We start from the raw sequence: 13860 nt of genomic DNA, 5'->3' as shown, positions 1-13860 counted from the left end.
GCAGGAATTGTTTGGTCTTTCTTGGCATGTTCTGTGCATTTACTATAGTTGCATGAAGTTCCTTGTTTTCTAACTTTATGATCACATTTAAGTGGGAGTGTGACACTCAAGGTTCTGTTCTTTCAAGTAGTTTATAATCTTGCAAGCACACAGCGAAGGTTTTTCCTCCAAGATGTGTAACATTGACAGGATGAAAAGAGAAATTRTTTCATAGTGTGATCAGAGCGGTCACACAGCAGCTTTTTGCCAGATCCCTGGCGCCTGTAGCCAGCTGGTGAGTGTATTCCATCTTCTTGAGCTGATGCCTGACTACAGCAGTGGACACTGCAGTAGGAAAGAATCTGACCCCTGTTAGCTGACACTAGCATAACTACTGTGCTATTCTTTAGTAAATGCCATTCTTTAAATGGCATTTTTTGCTATAGAGAGGCAAGCTTTTTAGGGAGTGATAATTTCTCTTTCCTAGAATAAATAATCTATTTAGAAAAAGGGACAGGAGCTTGGSTACATACATAGTCCTTTTTTCAGGTCTAAAGAAAAAGCTGTGTTACATGGTGGTTAGCATGAGCAACATAAGTTTGTCATCTTTATTTGATGTATCAGACCACAGGCATCTGTAGAAACTTGAGCACTACAGCTCAACTGTTGCTGGTGTAATTAGTGACACATTTCTGTTAGTAGAAACCCATCTGTGCTGATTTCAGAACTGACAACATTATTTTAAATACACATTTCGTGATTGAATTTAAGATGAACTTCTCTGAGGTGCATCACTTGAGGTGAAAACCTAGATGTGTATTTATGGTCCACTCACAGATGTAATTTAGAATGAATGAGTGGCCATGGGAGGAAAAACATTAGGCTTTTTGGTATGATTTATCTTAAACTTGTTTTACATGTATTCATGCTGGTACTTTTATAGTATAAACATAGTCTTCAGAGTGCTGAAGACTCTTCTGTAACAGCTGTGTTCTTTTCTGAGACAAAATAATCATGCAGTGAGTAGGATTCTAGCATTTGTAAGGTAATCTYATAAAGCTCTGTCTCACTTAAAGCAAATGGGATTACAGTATTCTTAAATCTTGTGCATGTGAAGGGGTTCTACATACAGTCTCTTACTGATTCAGTGCATCAGTGGATGTAGGATCTGAATTCCTGACAGTGCCTTTTGAAAGAAAATGGAAAAAAAAATGTAGTTTGTAGTAAATTGTAGTATCTGATATTATAGTATYGTCATTTAAAATCCAGTACACTTAGCTTGATCTAGAAAAACACTGGATCTAAATTTCAGCATTTGCATACATAAACTAATCATCAGATAAATTTATTAATAGTGGGGTTTTTTTAATTAGATATGACAAGGGACTACCGCTGCTTGATACTTTACTGTATAGAAAAAAAAATAAATAGATTAGTTGCAAGAAGATATAACTGGTTTTAGGGAAAGCAAATTTTGAGTTTAGAAAAGGATGCAAAATTGCATGTTTTCTAGTGTGAGCCTTTCTGAGCTTCTAACATGTCTAATAGAATGTGTGGAACTTAAAACAGTCATTTGTTTGTATGAAAACTGTCTTGAAACATCCTGATTTTCTTGTTGCATTTTAGTTTTTATTTAAAACATTCAGCCATAACTGAACTTACTCATAGGCCTTGTTGAAATAACAGTGCTTCTTCAGTAAATCTCTTATATTTCATATATACMTTATTTTAAAAGAGTGATAGATACAAAACCATTGCAAACTGTTTCCCATTGTCTTTTATTATAGTTTCAGATTAGGTTTGCCCTTGCTATTTTRTTCCTTGCCATGCATGGTTTGTGGATTTCTTGTTTTCTCAGAGATCTAGTACAATTTTTAGCAGACCTTAGTATTTTTCTATGTACACCTTTTTAGATTTAAGTCTCTTYTAGTCTCTGGGAAATTTTGCTTTGAAAAACACCACAACTGCACTGGTTTTCTGTTAGTAATTCAGAAGAGTTTGGATTTTTAAAATCCCTTAACTACGTATTATGTTATTGGTGGTGGTGAGTGTGTTGTCATAAGCATTTCAGGAATCAAGGAGGTGTGAGAGTCCATGTACTTGTTAGCAACTTCAAACAGCTCTGAAATACTTGTGAAATCTAACTTGATTTTATGAAAAGCTATTTATGTTGTTCTGCTGTATTCTGTCCAGCTATTTGTTGTTTCYGTTTCCCACTCCTTTAATTGCACAGAAGTTGTAATTTTCTGCTTCATAACTCCTGAATTTGCCTTTTATCCTTTCTGAAGGATTGTCAGGCACCTGTTTCTTCAATACTGGTGCTACTTGGATGAAAGGTTATGCAGCACAGATGTGACTTTTCATACTTCAGAAGTGTTGGGTCTCTCTCACCTGATTTCAGCAACTTGGTGTATCAGGATTAAAGTGAGAGACATTTCTCAGGCTTGCCCTTGCTTGGAGAGGCTGTGTTGAGCTCTTCTAGATCTTTCTTGGACACAGTTAAACTGTTTAGTTTGTTCTTTGAATAGCTGATTGTTTTAATCCATATAAATTAAATATTTGCTCTTTTATGATAATATGGGTGTCCTCTTATGTAGAACATAGTAACAGCCATGGTGAATCTGGCCAAAGATGCATTTACTTAGTCCAGTACCCCTTAAACAGAGGACAGTCATAGATATTCTTAAAAAAGTAAGAATGGGTAGAGAAGGTTGTGATGTGATATTTTCYCACTATGCTTTATCAGCATCCTTTCTTCTTAGGTTAATCAAAATACCTGTACATACCACCTTGTAAAAAAATTTTAACTTCCCACAATGGAGGGGTTGTGGAGTTCATCTTGTCCAAGACCCTGGCTCAAGCTGGATGATCTAGAGCAGGGTGCCCAGGACCACACCCAGATGGTTTTTCAATATATCTACAAGAGAAGAATWCACACTCTCTCTCAAGCTACCTGCAAATTACATTGATTTTATAGTGAYTCATAATTTAAGTTAAATAATTTGCAGATTGCCTATTTTTGAAGAGAATTCCCAAGACACCACTCTAATCAGTAAGTCTTAAGACTTGCAGATAAGGTTTTTTTCAGCATTAAAATAATGGAGTGCTTTAGATAGYTAACTGTTACTTTAATATTAATATAATGGAATCTGAATTGTAAACTGCAGGAAACATCTATATTCACCTGGACTTTTCATTTCAATCAAATATAATTTATAATATCCTAGCCGTGATGAGTATCCATACACTACAAATACTTTTTACATGTTCAGCATAATAAAATTGCTTAGGATTTTATAAAATGTGTAATCTAAATTCAAGTGAAGTTGTAGAGATCATCAGAGCAGCTCCTCATGTAAAATACTGCATCATTATTCATTCATTGTGTTCTTATATGCTTCAATTAGTACTTTTTTCAAATGGACAATGTTCTTGTATCTTTTTCAGGGTTCAGCTGATCCCTTAAACAGTGCATTCCACCTGACATACAACATGGTATTGAACTTGCTTCGAGTAGAGGAAATTAATCCTGAATACATGTTAGAAAAATCCTTTTATCAGTTCCAACATTACAGAACTATTCCAGAAATAGTGGAAAGTAAGTATTGCTGCATGTTATTCTCATGTGAGTAAGTATAAAATATGGTGAGATTGTGTAGTTAGACTTCATTATGCCCATAGAAGTTTATGTCTGTGCAGTTTTTGCTTTCCCTCTCCTCAGTTGCCACTGGATCGTTTGTTGCCCTGTTACAGYTTCAGTGAGAGTAATTGCCTCTTGTTCTTAGCACTTAAGAGTATCTGCTGTCAGTTTATGAAGAGAGCTTGCCTCTGTGAGTCAGACAAGAATGGTTGTCACATTGCTACACTATAGGGCAGGAAGAAGGAAAAACAATTTAAAATTTCYGGTGGCTTATTTGAGATGCATGAAAGAAAAATCTTAGGGAAGAAGTCTTCCACCTTTTAATATCTCAGTACAATTTGTAAAAAGAACTTATGCACACTGCATTCAAAGTAGTGTAGGTAAGGAATGTTTAATTATAATAAGAAGAAAACTTTGGAGAGGAACTGAGACTGATTATTTGCACTCCATCGAGTAACTGCATTTTGAGCCATGAGTGAGTTTAACTAGTGAGTTTCCATGAGCCAAAGTAATGATCTCAGCCACTGTTTGAGAGAGAGGCCTCCTTCAAAACTTAATGCAGAGACTCTTAAAACATGAGAGGTAATTATGATTAATGAGCAGTTCATCTATTCATTTGTTAATTTTACATTAAGAGAGAAAGTATATATGTACATGTAGCTTTGATAGACATGCAGAGGGAGGGGTTCAGTTACCTTTCTGTTAGTTTGCAGGTGCAGTAATAGTTAAATATAGTATTTGTTTCCTGAGATCTCTGTTCCAGCCAGCGTGCCTAAGTCTTTATTCTGTCATCCCATGCTGTTTAAATAGAAAAATGGACCTGAAGAACATTTTTCATGTTCCTGGACAGTTTCAGTTTAGGTACCATACTGGGCATTAGAATTTTATAAACACTTCAGCTGCAAGTAAGATACAAAGGAGAGAATTGGCWTCTTAGACTAAGGAAGAAAATATGCCATGGGTATGAATGGATGGCTTATTCCTTTAAAAAGCTGACAGGTAAAAATAAGGAGCTGTTCCCTTAGTTGTCTCTCAAGTTCCAGTGAAGTGGGATTYCTGGGCCACTTAAGAGCATTTAAAAATAGCACACAAGAGGATGAGTTGGTAGAGAAGAAAAAGGATTTTTATAATCTGTCCTTTGTTTATGTTTGCTGGTGTTATTACCACAATGAGAGAATGAATCATACTGCTTACAKTAAAAACTGATTTGCCTAAATACGGTGTAAATATAGGAGGAAGAAAATAACTGATTTTCAACTGATAATCAGAGGCTAAAACAAGTCAGGCAGAAGCAGAACATGTCCTAACAACTACCTTCTTGTTGGAACACATCTTTTTAGAAAACGTCTTTGTGCAATCTTACATTTGTAGGAGGAGATAGAAAGTTCTGGTAGGCATGGTATGTTTTACTACAAAATCACTGCCAGTTTTAATGCATCTTCTCCGCAAACATGAATCAGTTATTTCTGGATAATTGGATTCTAGCCTTTTCCAGTTTCTCAAGTTAGTTGTTTTAAGAAAATAACATGGTATTTAATTCTCTATAAATAAAAGTCAGTGGACAAATTTACAGATTTCTAACTTTCCAGAGAATGGATTATTGTAAATAGAAAATKAATATTAAAAGTGATTACAAAATATGGGTCATGTAGATCTGTAAGTGAAATGCTGATTTATTCCTCTGTGTGAAGCTATTAATTTCCATGAGATTTTACTTTCCATTACAGGAGTCAATAATTTGGAAGCACAGTACAACAAAATYGTAATTCCCAATGAAGAAAGTGTGGTGATATACTACAGAATCCGCCAGCAGCTTGCAAGACTGGGTAAAGACATTGAGGAATATATTCACAAACCAAAGTACTGCTTGCCCTTTCTACAGCCAGGAAGACTGGTAAAGGTAATTTGATTTTTTTTTTCTTTTGTTTTTCATTTCTACCTCTTTGTGAAATTTGCAAGATCTATTTGTGTCTGTCAGTTTACCATCTTGAAAAACTACATGCATCACACTAAGCATCAATTTTGACATGGTTTCTTTGCTAAGCATTCAATATATGCATTAAAAGAAATACTGTTTTCATGTTGAATAATAGTCCATGACTGCTGTTGTAAATATGAAAAAATACAAAAAGTTRTGTTTGCTAGGATATGATTATGTGGGGGTTATGTTATAATATCTTGTAATATTTCCAGGTGAAGAATGAAGGTGATGACTACGGATGGGGAGTGGTTGTTAATTTCTCTAAGAAATCAAATGTTAAGGTAAAATTTTCTCCATTAYCAAAATACATACCTTACGTTTTTTTCTGAAAATAAGATAAATTTTTTTTCACTTCAAAGGAAAAAAAAAATTCCTTTTACTCCAGATTTATAAAAACCTCTGAACTTCTTGAAGTGAAAATGTAAGGGAAAAAAGCTATAGAAGGTGGAGAGAATGCCAAATCTTGTGTTCATTTTTTAACTTTTAACATATTTGTGGAGGAAATGCTTGCTTTTACATAGCACTGAAAATGTTTCAAACTAAGTTGTTTCTGAGACATCACCAATGCTAATCTGCGCTGTTCATGAGAAAGATGCTGTGTTATTTCCTTTCAGAAAATCTATGGCTGCTCTAAGTGAGGGTTGAGAACACAGGGAGATTGACATTTAGCTCTATGAAGATGGTTATTTTAAGCTTGYAACTTGTGCCCTGAGTCCTAAGTTAGTGCATGAGACATGGAATTGCTTGTTTTCTGAGACTTTTCCATAAAGTTGGGAAATTAAAATACAAAGAGAGCAAAACAATAGAAATTCATCTGAGGACATTTGGAAGAAAGAACAGAGGGCAGTGATGTAATAGAGGCCAGCTTTGTTTTTATTTTCAAAAATGCATTTTCGTAGTTGATGTCCGCATAATCCCTAGATGTGTTGGTCTCCCTTTTAGAAATGTTTTGACACCTACTCTGCCCTCTAAATTAAAAGCTAAGATTAAAGCATATTTAGGTAGCATTTTTGCTATAATTACTAGGTCTAAATGTRAAGATATCTTCGTTAAGTTCTGGTGGTGCCTGTTCATTGTGTCACCTTTTGATGCTTCTGTAATATATATTCATTAAAGAGGAAAAGAGAAAAATGTGTCCATACAGAATTTACTAAAAGAGGTTTTGTTTTGGTATGCCATCTTCCTTTGGAAAGTCATAATTCTTTATTTTTTTAAGTTAAAAAACTGGACTGTTACTGACAGTCCGAAAACAACCCCTGTTGTTTAAACTTACGCTTGTAGATTGCTTTTCTCATATTAACACTCAAGTAGTAAACCAGATTTCCCCCTAGTCCCAGTTTTCTAAGTGAAATTGCCAACTTCTGTGTCATTTGGAGGCATTTCTTCTGTCATATTTTATTCACATACATGTTTGCCTTCCCTATCTGACCTGTCTGATTGTTATATAAACCTTAGGGTTTTAGTATTAACTTTGAAATTATGGTCTGTTCTACAAGAGATGGATCTGGCTCCAGCAGCACTTTTTTCATTAAGTCATTCTAGCAGCTGGGTTGAATTTTTCCTTCTGAGCATGTGGAAAGAATGAAAATAGGTGCTTGAAAGTAAGGAACAGACTTGAAGCTATGTAATTTCCAAAGTCAGTATGAAAAAACTAGTTTCTCTGAGCAGAGGCAAAACAAATTACTTGAAGAAGCTGTTTACCTATTTTATTGTCTATCCAGTGCATTTTTGCMCTGAGACACAGATGCCATTCCCCATTTCTATTTAATGGGTAGTAGTATACTTACTACTGGAAAGATATAATTTCAAAGGTCTTCAAACCTTCATCCACCTCTAAGCTGAGCAGTTCTTTGGATTTGCTTTMGGAGCTTCATTGAATTCAGTCTGTGTTGCTAGTTCAGTTGCAAATTTTTCTTTACTGTATCATGGTTTCTAATTAAGTCTTTTTTCTAATGAGAAATATATGTAATTARTAATGACATTTAGGGTTATAGTGTGTCTTTGTTTTATATAATGCTCATTTATTGCACGGTGAAAGTAAATGCATGAGTCATGAGTTACGTTTATTATTAATTATGTGTAGGTGCTTTTCCATCATAATTTCACAGTTCAGTTTCTAGCAGATTGTCAGCGCAGGTAGTGCTTTCCTGTCTACTGTTACTCAGAATAGAATTTGTTTCAAGTAGAGTTGCTTACTATGTATTCTACAATATCATAGGCAGCAAAGTAACTACATCCTTTGGMATTCATAAAAAGCCCAAATATTTTTAAGCAAGAAACTTTATTTCCACTAGATTGTGCCAGCAGTAAGCTAGTGATACTGTTGAGCKGTTGATAGTCCGTATTATCTGAACCCTGATTCTAGACATGAAATTTTTGTGTCTTAACAATTTTATTGATACTAAAATTTGAGATGCTGCAATTCTGTTTTCCCTGTTTAGATTATTATAATCCTTGTATATTTATATAAAATGTTTACTACATAAATATCTTAGTGCTGTGTCATGGTCATTGAATTTCCAGTGAATTCAGTGCTACTAATATTGGACTCTGAATTTGTTACCTGTGCTATACTGCTTGGTTCCTCGGCATGATCATCTTTCTTATTTTGGCTTGTTTCTAGCCACTTGAACTAAGAGATGTTTTAACACAAATCTAAAATCTTAAGAATATGGTTAGTCACACAGTACTCTGCCAAAAAGGRCTTAATTTCATTCTTGAAATATGAGAAGCAGTATGAATTAAAGAATCATTTAAACTTGATATGACAGAGAAGTCTGTGGCTAACATTTTTTTCAGGTTCTGGTTTCCTTTTATTCAGGCATATAGCAATGTCTGTTGCTGTTCAAGGGTTCAGCRCCTATATGTTGAAGGGAAACCCATGGAAGGAAGCAGTACACATTCAAAAAGCAGTTGTAGATTGAGATATGTCTAGTCAGCGTTGTCTAAAAGCTATTGTATGTGTATGTAAACTTGGATAGAGTAATACTAACAGCAAATGTTAATGATATTTATGCTCCTGCTTTATTAGTAAGTTTACAATGCAATCACAGAAATATTTTTTCCTCTTACAATTTTCTAGACACTTCCAATTCTAGTACATTTTCTGTAGCATACTTGTGCACCTATGAGTTTAGTCTCTGTTTCGTTGAAGTCAGCATTGTGCATTCCCGGGCTTTGGCTGAATACTGATCTGGTACATGTAGGTATTATTTTAAAATTCTGATTCAGAGAAGGGCARTGGTTCAAGTTTCCTACATGGCTATGAGTGCTTTCTGCAAATATAGGATGCAATTCAGAAGAACATTTTTCCCCCAGCAAGTAATTGTATTTCTTGAAGAAATTATTTAGCTTCTACAACAGGATAACGGTTTAGTTAATTAGTTTAGTTAGTAAACTGTTTAGTTTAGTTTACTATGGCAGTTTCTCATAGCACTTCTGAGAATCTCTTAAAAAGGCTAGTTGGTGTGCAGTGAAATAAAATATTATGTTATGGATTTGTAATGACAAATATTGCCCAGTAAAAATGAACTGAGTTAAGATAGGATTTTGGAAAGAATGTTTTATTTTTCTCTTGTATTTGGAAGCAGAARACTTGCACATGGTATTTTAAAAGATGATACCTGCCTTTTGTGTTAGGCCTGTAACTTACTTCTGTTCAAAGTCCTAAAAATACTTATTTATTGTAGGAGTGTATTTGAGCAACCCTAGTGCACATAGATCCAGTCAAATAACTAATGTCAGGCTTTTTTAAAGCATAAGGAAGATTATGGCCTTGTGAACAGTAGACTTTAACCACTACTGTGCATGTTTGTGTTCTTTAAATGAAAGTCACATGTAACATGTGCAGTTTGGGGTGTGTAAAGATGCAGCTTCCTGCAGATACAAGCTGTTATGCTTGAAAGATTTTTCTGTGGTCTTTGTTGTTCATGTAAACTTGAGCCTGTAAACCTGCAAATGAAAGAGATCCCCTAATTTTATTTTTTTTAATCCAAAATTCAGTACTGSTACTATGATACAAATATGCATCACTGTTTCAAAACATTGGCTTGCTTTGAAAGGGCTACATGTAGAAGAAAAGGCAGAAGTCCCTAAAGCTTCAAGGAGWTTTCAGGCTACACTGGCAAGGGAGGATGGGGGAGTGGTAATTTTTTCAATTGTGTTTATCCTTGGGAGGGATCTTTCAATCAATATTGATACACACCTGAAGGTACATTTTTAGAATGTGCTGCAACACTGAGCTGATGGTCTGTAAAGAGACCTTTAATGTTGGATAAATCATGTGTTTTCCACTCATTCTTGCTGGTATTTTAAAATAACCGTTGCAAAACTGCTTGTTTTCTGTACCCTCAACAGCCAAATTCCAGTGAATTGGACCCAYTGTATGTAGTTGAAGTGCTCCTGCACTGCAGCAAAGACAGTTTGAAAAATTCTGCTACTGAATCTGCAAAGCCTGCTAGACCTGAAGAGAAAGGAGAGATGCAGGTTTGTTACACCTATTTATTTTCAGTAGTTGCTTATAAGCTTTCTCAAAGCTTCATTTCTAAACCATTTGCAAACTATGGTAAAAGAGGGGCTGATGTATTAAAGGAAGAGAATCTGTACACCTAACTCTGTGTTCTTAATAAATTAAATTAATAAATTTTTAGCAGTGCTGCTTGGCAGATGCTTTTTTTAGCAGTATCTTGTCTCTGGGAACAGAATTCCTTTTTTATTTCTTAAAATAATTAAGGTTAGAAAAGACATCCAAGGTCATTGAGCCCAGCCTTTAACTGAACAYTAGCTTGTCACCTAAATCATAGCACAAAGTGTCACATCTGATTGTTCTTGAGCACTTCAGGGRTAGTGACTCCACCACCTCTCTGGACAGCTTTGCAAAACCTTCTCACCCTAAAATTAATTTGAAGGTTTTTTTAGGGAAAATATTTGCATTATTTAATTTTTTTTTAATTTGAAAMCCTGTGTGAAGGCAGACAGTTAAAATTTTCAGATCAGAAACAGTTGTTTAATTTGTCTGCATGGTTTTTGTCAGAAACACTTAAASCTTGACATGCAGTATTGATTCTTCGTGGTGTCATGATAGTTTTGATACTTAGGAATACCTATTTGCTGGTTCGATGTTCTCTGCTGTTAGCATTCTTTTTTAAGTATTATATGGCAATAATTTGTCTGGTTTAGATCATAAGAGGTATTCCAGCAGGTAAGACACAAGGTAGTAGAGAAGTTGTTGGTTTGTTTTCACTTGTGGTTCCCTCTCCAGATACAACTTTTGGACAATTACTTCTGTTCTTTATTAATATTTTATGTCAGCCACATTTTCCTGTTTTCTGATACTCCTTTACCCACTGCTAAGTCCTTGTGCATACAGTTTTCCTTTTCCCTTGAAAAAGTTTTGCTACGGACTTGTAATAGGAGGTATGTTTGTTACTGATTTAATGAGTTACTACACTCTCTTTGACAGGTTGTYCCCGTTCTGGTGCATCTTGTCACAGCCATCAGCAGTGTCCGCCTCTACATACCGAAAGACCTGAGGCCTGTTGATAACAGGCAAAGTGTATTAAAATCTGTACAAGTAAGTTCCACTAGGTTGTGTAGGCACTCTGCTCCAATTAGCGAGGTACTCTTGAACCCAAGGCAACTTGTTCTAAAGAAATTTGTGTAAAGCTTCTGTCTCATCTTCAGCCTTATTCTTTAAAGGGRTTGGAAGCCATAATGTATGTCAATTGTTTCTCCTTGTCAAGACATTTTAAAAYTATTTTGAAAACTGCTGAAACATCATATAACAAACTTAAATTACTGTCTTCTGTGTCTCTGTAGTTATGCCATCTTATTTGTACAATGTAGTTTATTTTACTGTTACTAATCTTTAAAAAAGTCCWTTTTTTCATTCTTTTAGGAAGTACAGAAACGATTTCCTGATGGAGTACCCTTACTAGACCCTATAGATGACATGGGCATCAAAGACCAAGGGTTGAAAAAAGTAATCCAAAAAATAGAGGCATTTGAGCATAGGATGTATTCACATCCTCTTCACAATGATCCAAACTTGGAAAACATATACAGACTTTGTGAAAAAAAGGCACAGGTAAAGATAAAACCTAAATGTCTTTGTGTTTGGCAGGTTGACTTSTTGCTTTTCTTTTTATTTGCAAAGCTCAAATAATGTTTTTTGTAAGTTAAGAACCCAAAATCAACCATTTTAAATATAGTAAAATTATTGACTCTCACAAACAAAATGGCTGAGTTAGTGGCATGCCCTTTATTGATAYAGATACAAAGTATGTCTGAAAACTCTTCTGAAGAAGTTTTTGGGAATTAAAAGGTTACAGGGGTTCAAGTCTTTTTCACTGAATAGGCATAGCACAACACAGCTTAGGAATGTATTCATATATTCACAGATAATTTTAATTGATTTTTTAATATACTTGTGCAACACTAAAGTTGAATTGATGGGGCTTATTAGCTTGAGGAGTGTACTACATAAATCACTGTGCTGCTGCTTCCTGAGCTGTCTCTCAGCCTGGTAGCAATGAACTTACTTATTTTGTACAGAGTTGTACTCTCCTGGACTGAAACTGGTTTTGCATAAAACCAGCTCTCATGTTTCAACCTGCTCTCATGCTGCTTGAGAAAACAGGTCCTCCAGAAGGCACTTCACAGAAGTGAGGTAGTTCTGGTATGGGCAGCACAAATTTGCGTGTGGTAAGACCTGATGGACCAAGCAGCTTTCTGTGACAGTGTGCCTGCTGTAAGGATGTGGACAGTGGTTATGGTGAACTGCAAGCCACTGAAAAAGCTCTAACAGCAGAAAATAATGCCTTTGGGTTACATTTTATTGTATAGTTGGGTACATGAGACTTAGTACAGGTCTCATCTGAGTGTTCATTTCCCAACCAAAGATCACTTGTCTTTTTAATGTGGGCTGGTTCGGTTTGTTTTCCATTGTGGGTAAACAGCTTAACTTCCCAAGTTTGCCAGAGGTATCAGTTAGTAAAGGGACTTACATTTTTATTATTATTATTATTATTATTATTATTATTATTATTGCTATTATTGTTGTTGTAATTTAATTTGTTTGAAACTTTCCTCTTAGAAGAGTTAGGCAGATCAACTAGTCAACTAGTATGTTCATACACATCCTCCTGAGGCCTTCATGTAAATTAAACAGTCTTTAAAAAGTTGCATCTGTTAAACCAGCACAGTGTAATTCCTCTCCTTGTGGCCCCCAGATTGCTGTGGATATTAAAGTAGCAAAGCGCGAATTGAAGAAAGCCAGAACTGTCCTACAAATGGATGAACTCAAATGCCGCAAACGTGTTTTGAGAAGACTGGGGTTTGCCACGTCTTCAGATGTTATTGAGATGAAAGGACGGGTTGCTTGTGAAATCAGCAGGTAACTGGCATCTGTGCAAACTGTTCATGGCTATGAATACACACTTTGCTGTCCTTGCTAAAATTAGTAGATTATATCTCGAAGTGTTGAGACCATTAGAAAAAAAGAAGAATATAGTGTAATAAAGGTAATACTCTGATTCAAGCAGTATAAGTAAAGGTAGCAACTTAAGGACAAAATATAGTACATTCTAAAATTAAAACATAGACATGGAAATGCCAAAACAGTGGCTATTTTTGTGCCTGGCTTAGGTAGTAGCATGTGTTTTCATGTAATGCTATACATTGCATAAGAGGATGGTCTTGATCTCTATGGTTGATGTTGAACAGGTTGGTTGGTACAGCCGCCATAAACAAGAGTGTAACAATGATTGTCAACAGTAACCAAGCCACTGACAGGTTTGGAATACAGCAAAGTTTCTTYTGTAGGGCTGTTGAAACAAGTCTCTGAACTGGTGCATTTTACTGTAATATTTTGTGGGTACATACTAATTGAAACAGAGGAGGCAGATGAAAAATCRTGAATCAGACTTTAATATTTTACAGTGTAACTCAGATTTTGATAGCATTTTRTATTTTTAAAAGTCACAGTGATTGCTGTGCTCCATGTCTTACAGATAATTTTGAAAGCTGCTACCTATATTTGTTTGATAGCTAATTGCCCTGCAAAATTTGATAGCAAATGGGGAAGCTGAATCAGAATTTTATCAACTTCCTGACTGYCTGGAACTGTTTGAGTTACGCATCTCCTTTTAAAAAGAATCCTACTTTGTTTTTCCCCATCCTGTGCAATTTTCTGATAAACRAAAAAGAAAGGTTTATTCATACCAAAAATGTTGGGTTTTATCCAAATAAGTATGTTTGGTTT

General features: G+C 35.2%; 1 protein-coding gene across 1 annotated transcript in view; it reads left to right on the top strand.

Annotated features, from left to right (window-relative positions):
• The window catches only part of MTREX (Mtr4 exosome RNA helicase), a 42110-nt gene that overhangs the window by 22196 nt on the left and 6054 nt on the right, over positions 1–13860 (top strand). The window contains exons 16-22 of the mRNA XM_057389685.1: positions 3427–3577; positions 5347–5519; positions 5813–5881; positions 9957–10085; positions 11062–11172; positions 11497–11685; positions 12830–12993. Of these exons, the coding sequence (XP_057245668.1) occupies positions 3427–3577; positions 5347–5519; positions 5813–5881; positions 9957–10085; positions 11062–11172; positions 11497–11685; positions 12830–12993 (986 nt within the window). The remainder of the gene's footprint in view (positions 1–3426; positions 3578–5346; positions 5520–5812; positions 5882–9956; positions 10086–11061; positions 11173–11496; positions 11686–12829; positions 12994–13860) is intronic.

Source organism: Malurus melanocephalus, unplaced genomic scaffold, assembly GCF_030028575.1.
Source record: "Malurus melanocephalus ecotype Western Australia unplaced genomic scaffold, MMel_1.1 scaffold_18, whole genome shotgun sequence".
Taxonomy (NCBI): Eukaryota; Metazoa; Chordata; class Aves; order Passeriformes; family Maluridae; genus Malurus; species Malurus melanocephalus.
The sequence above is the reverse complement of the archived record's forward strand: the minus strand, read 5'-3'. Positions and strand labels throughout refer to the sequence as shown.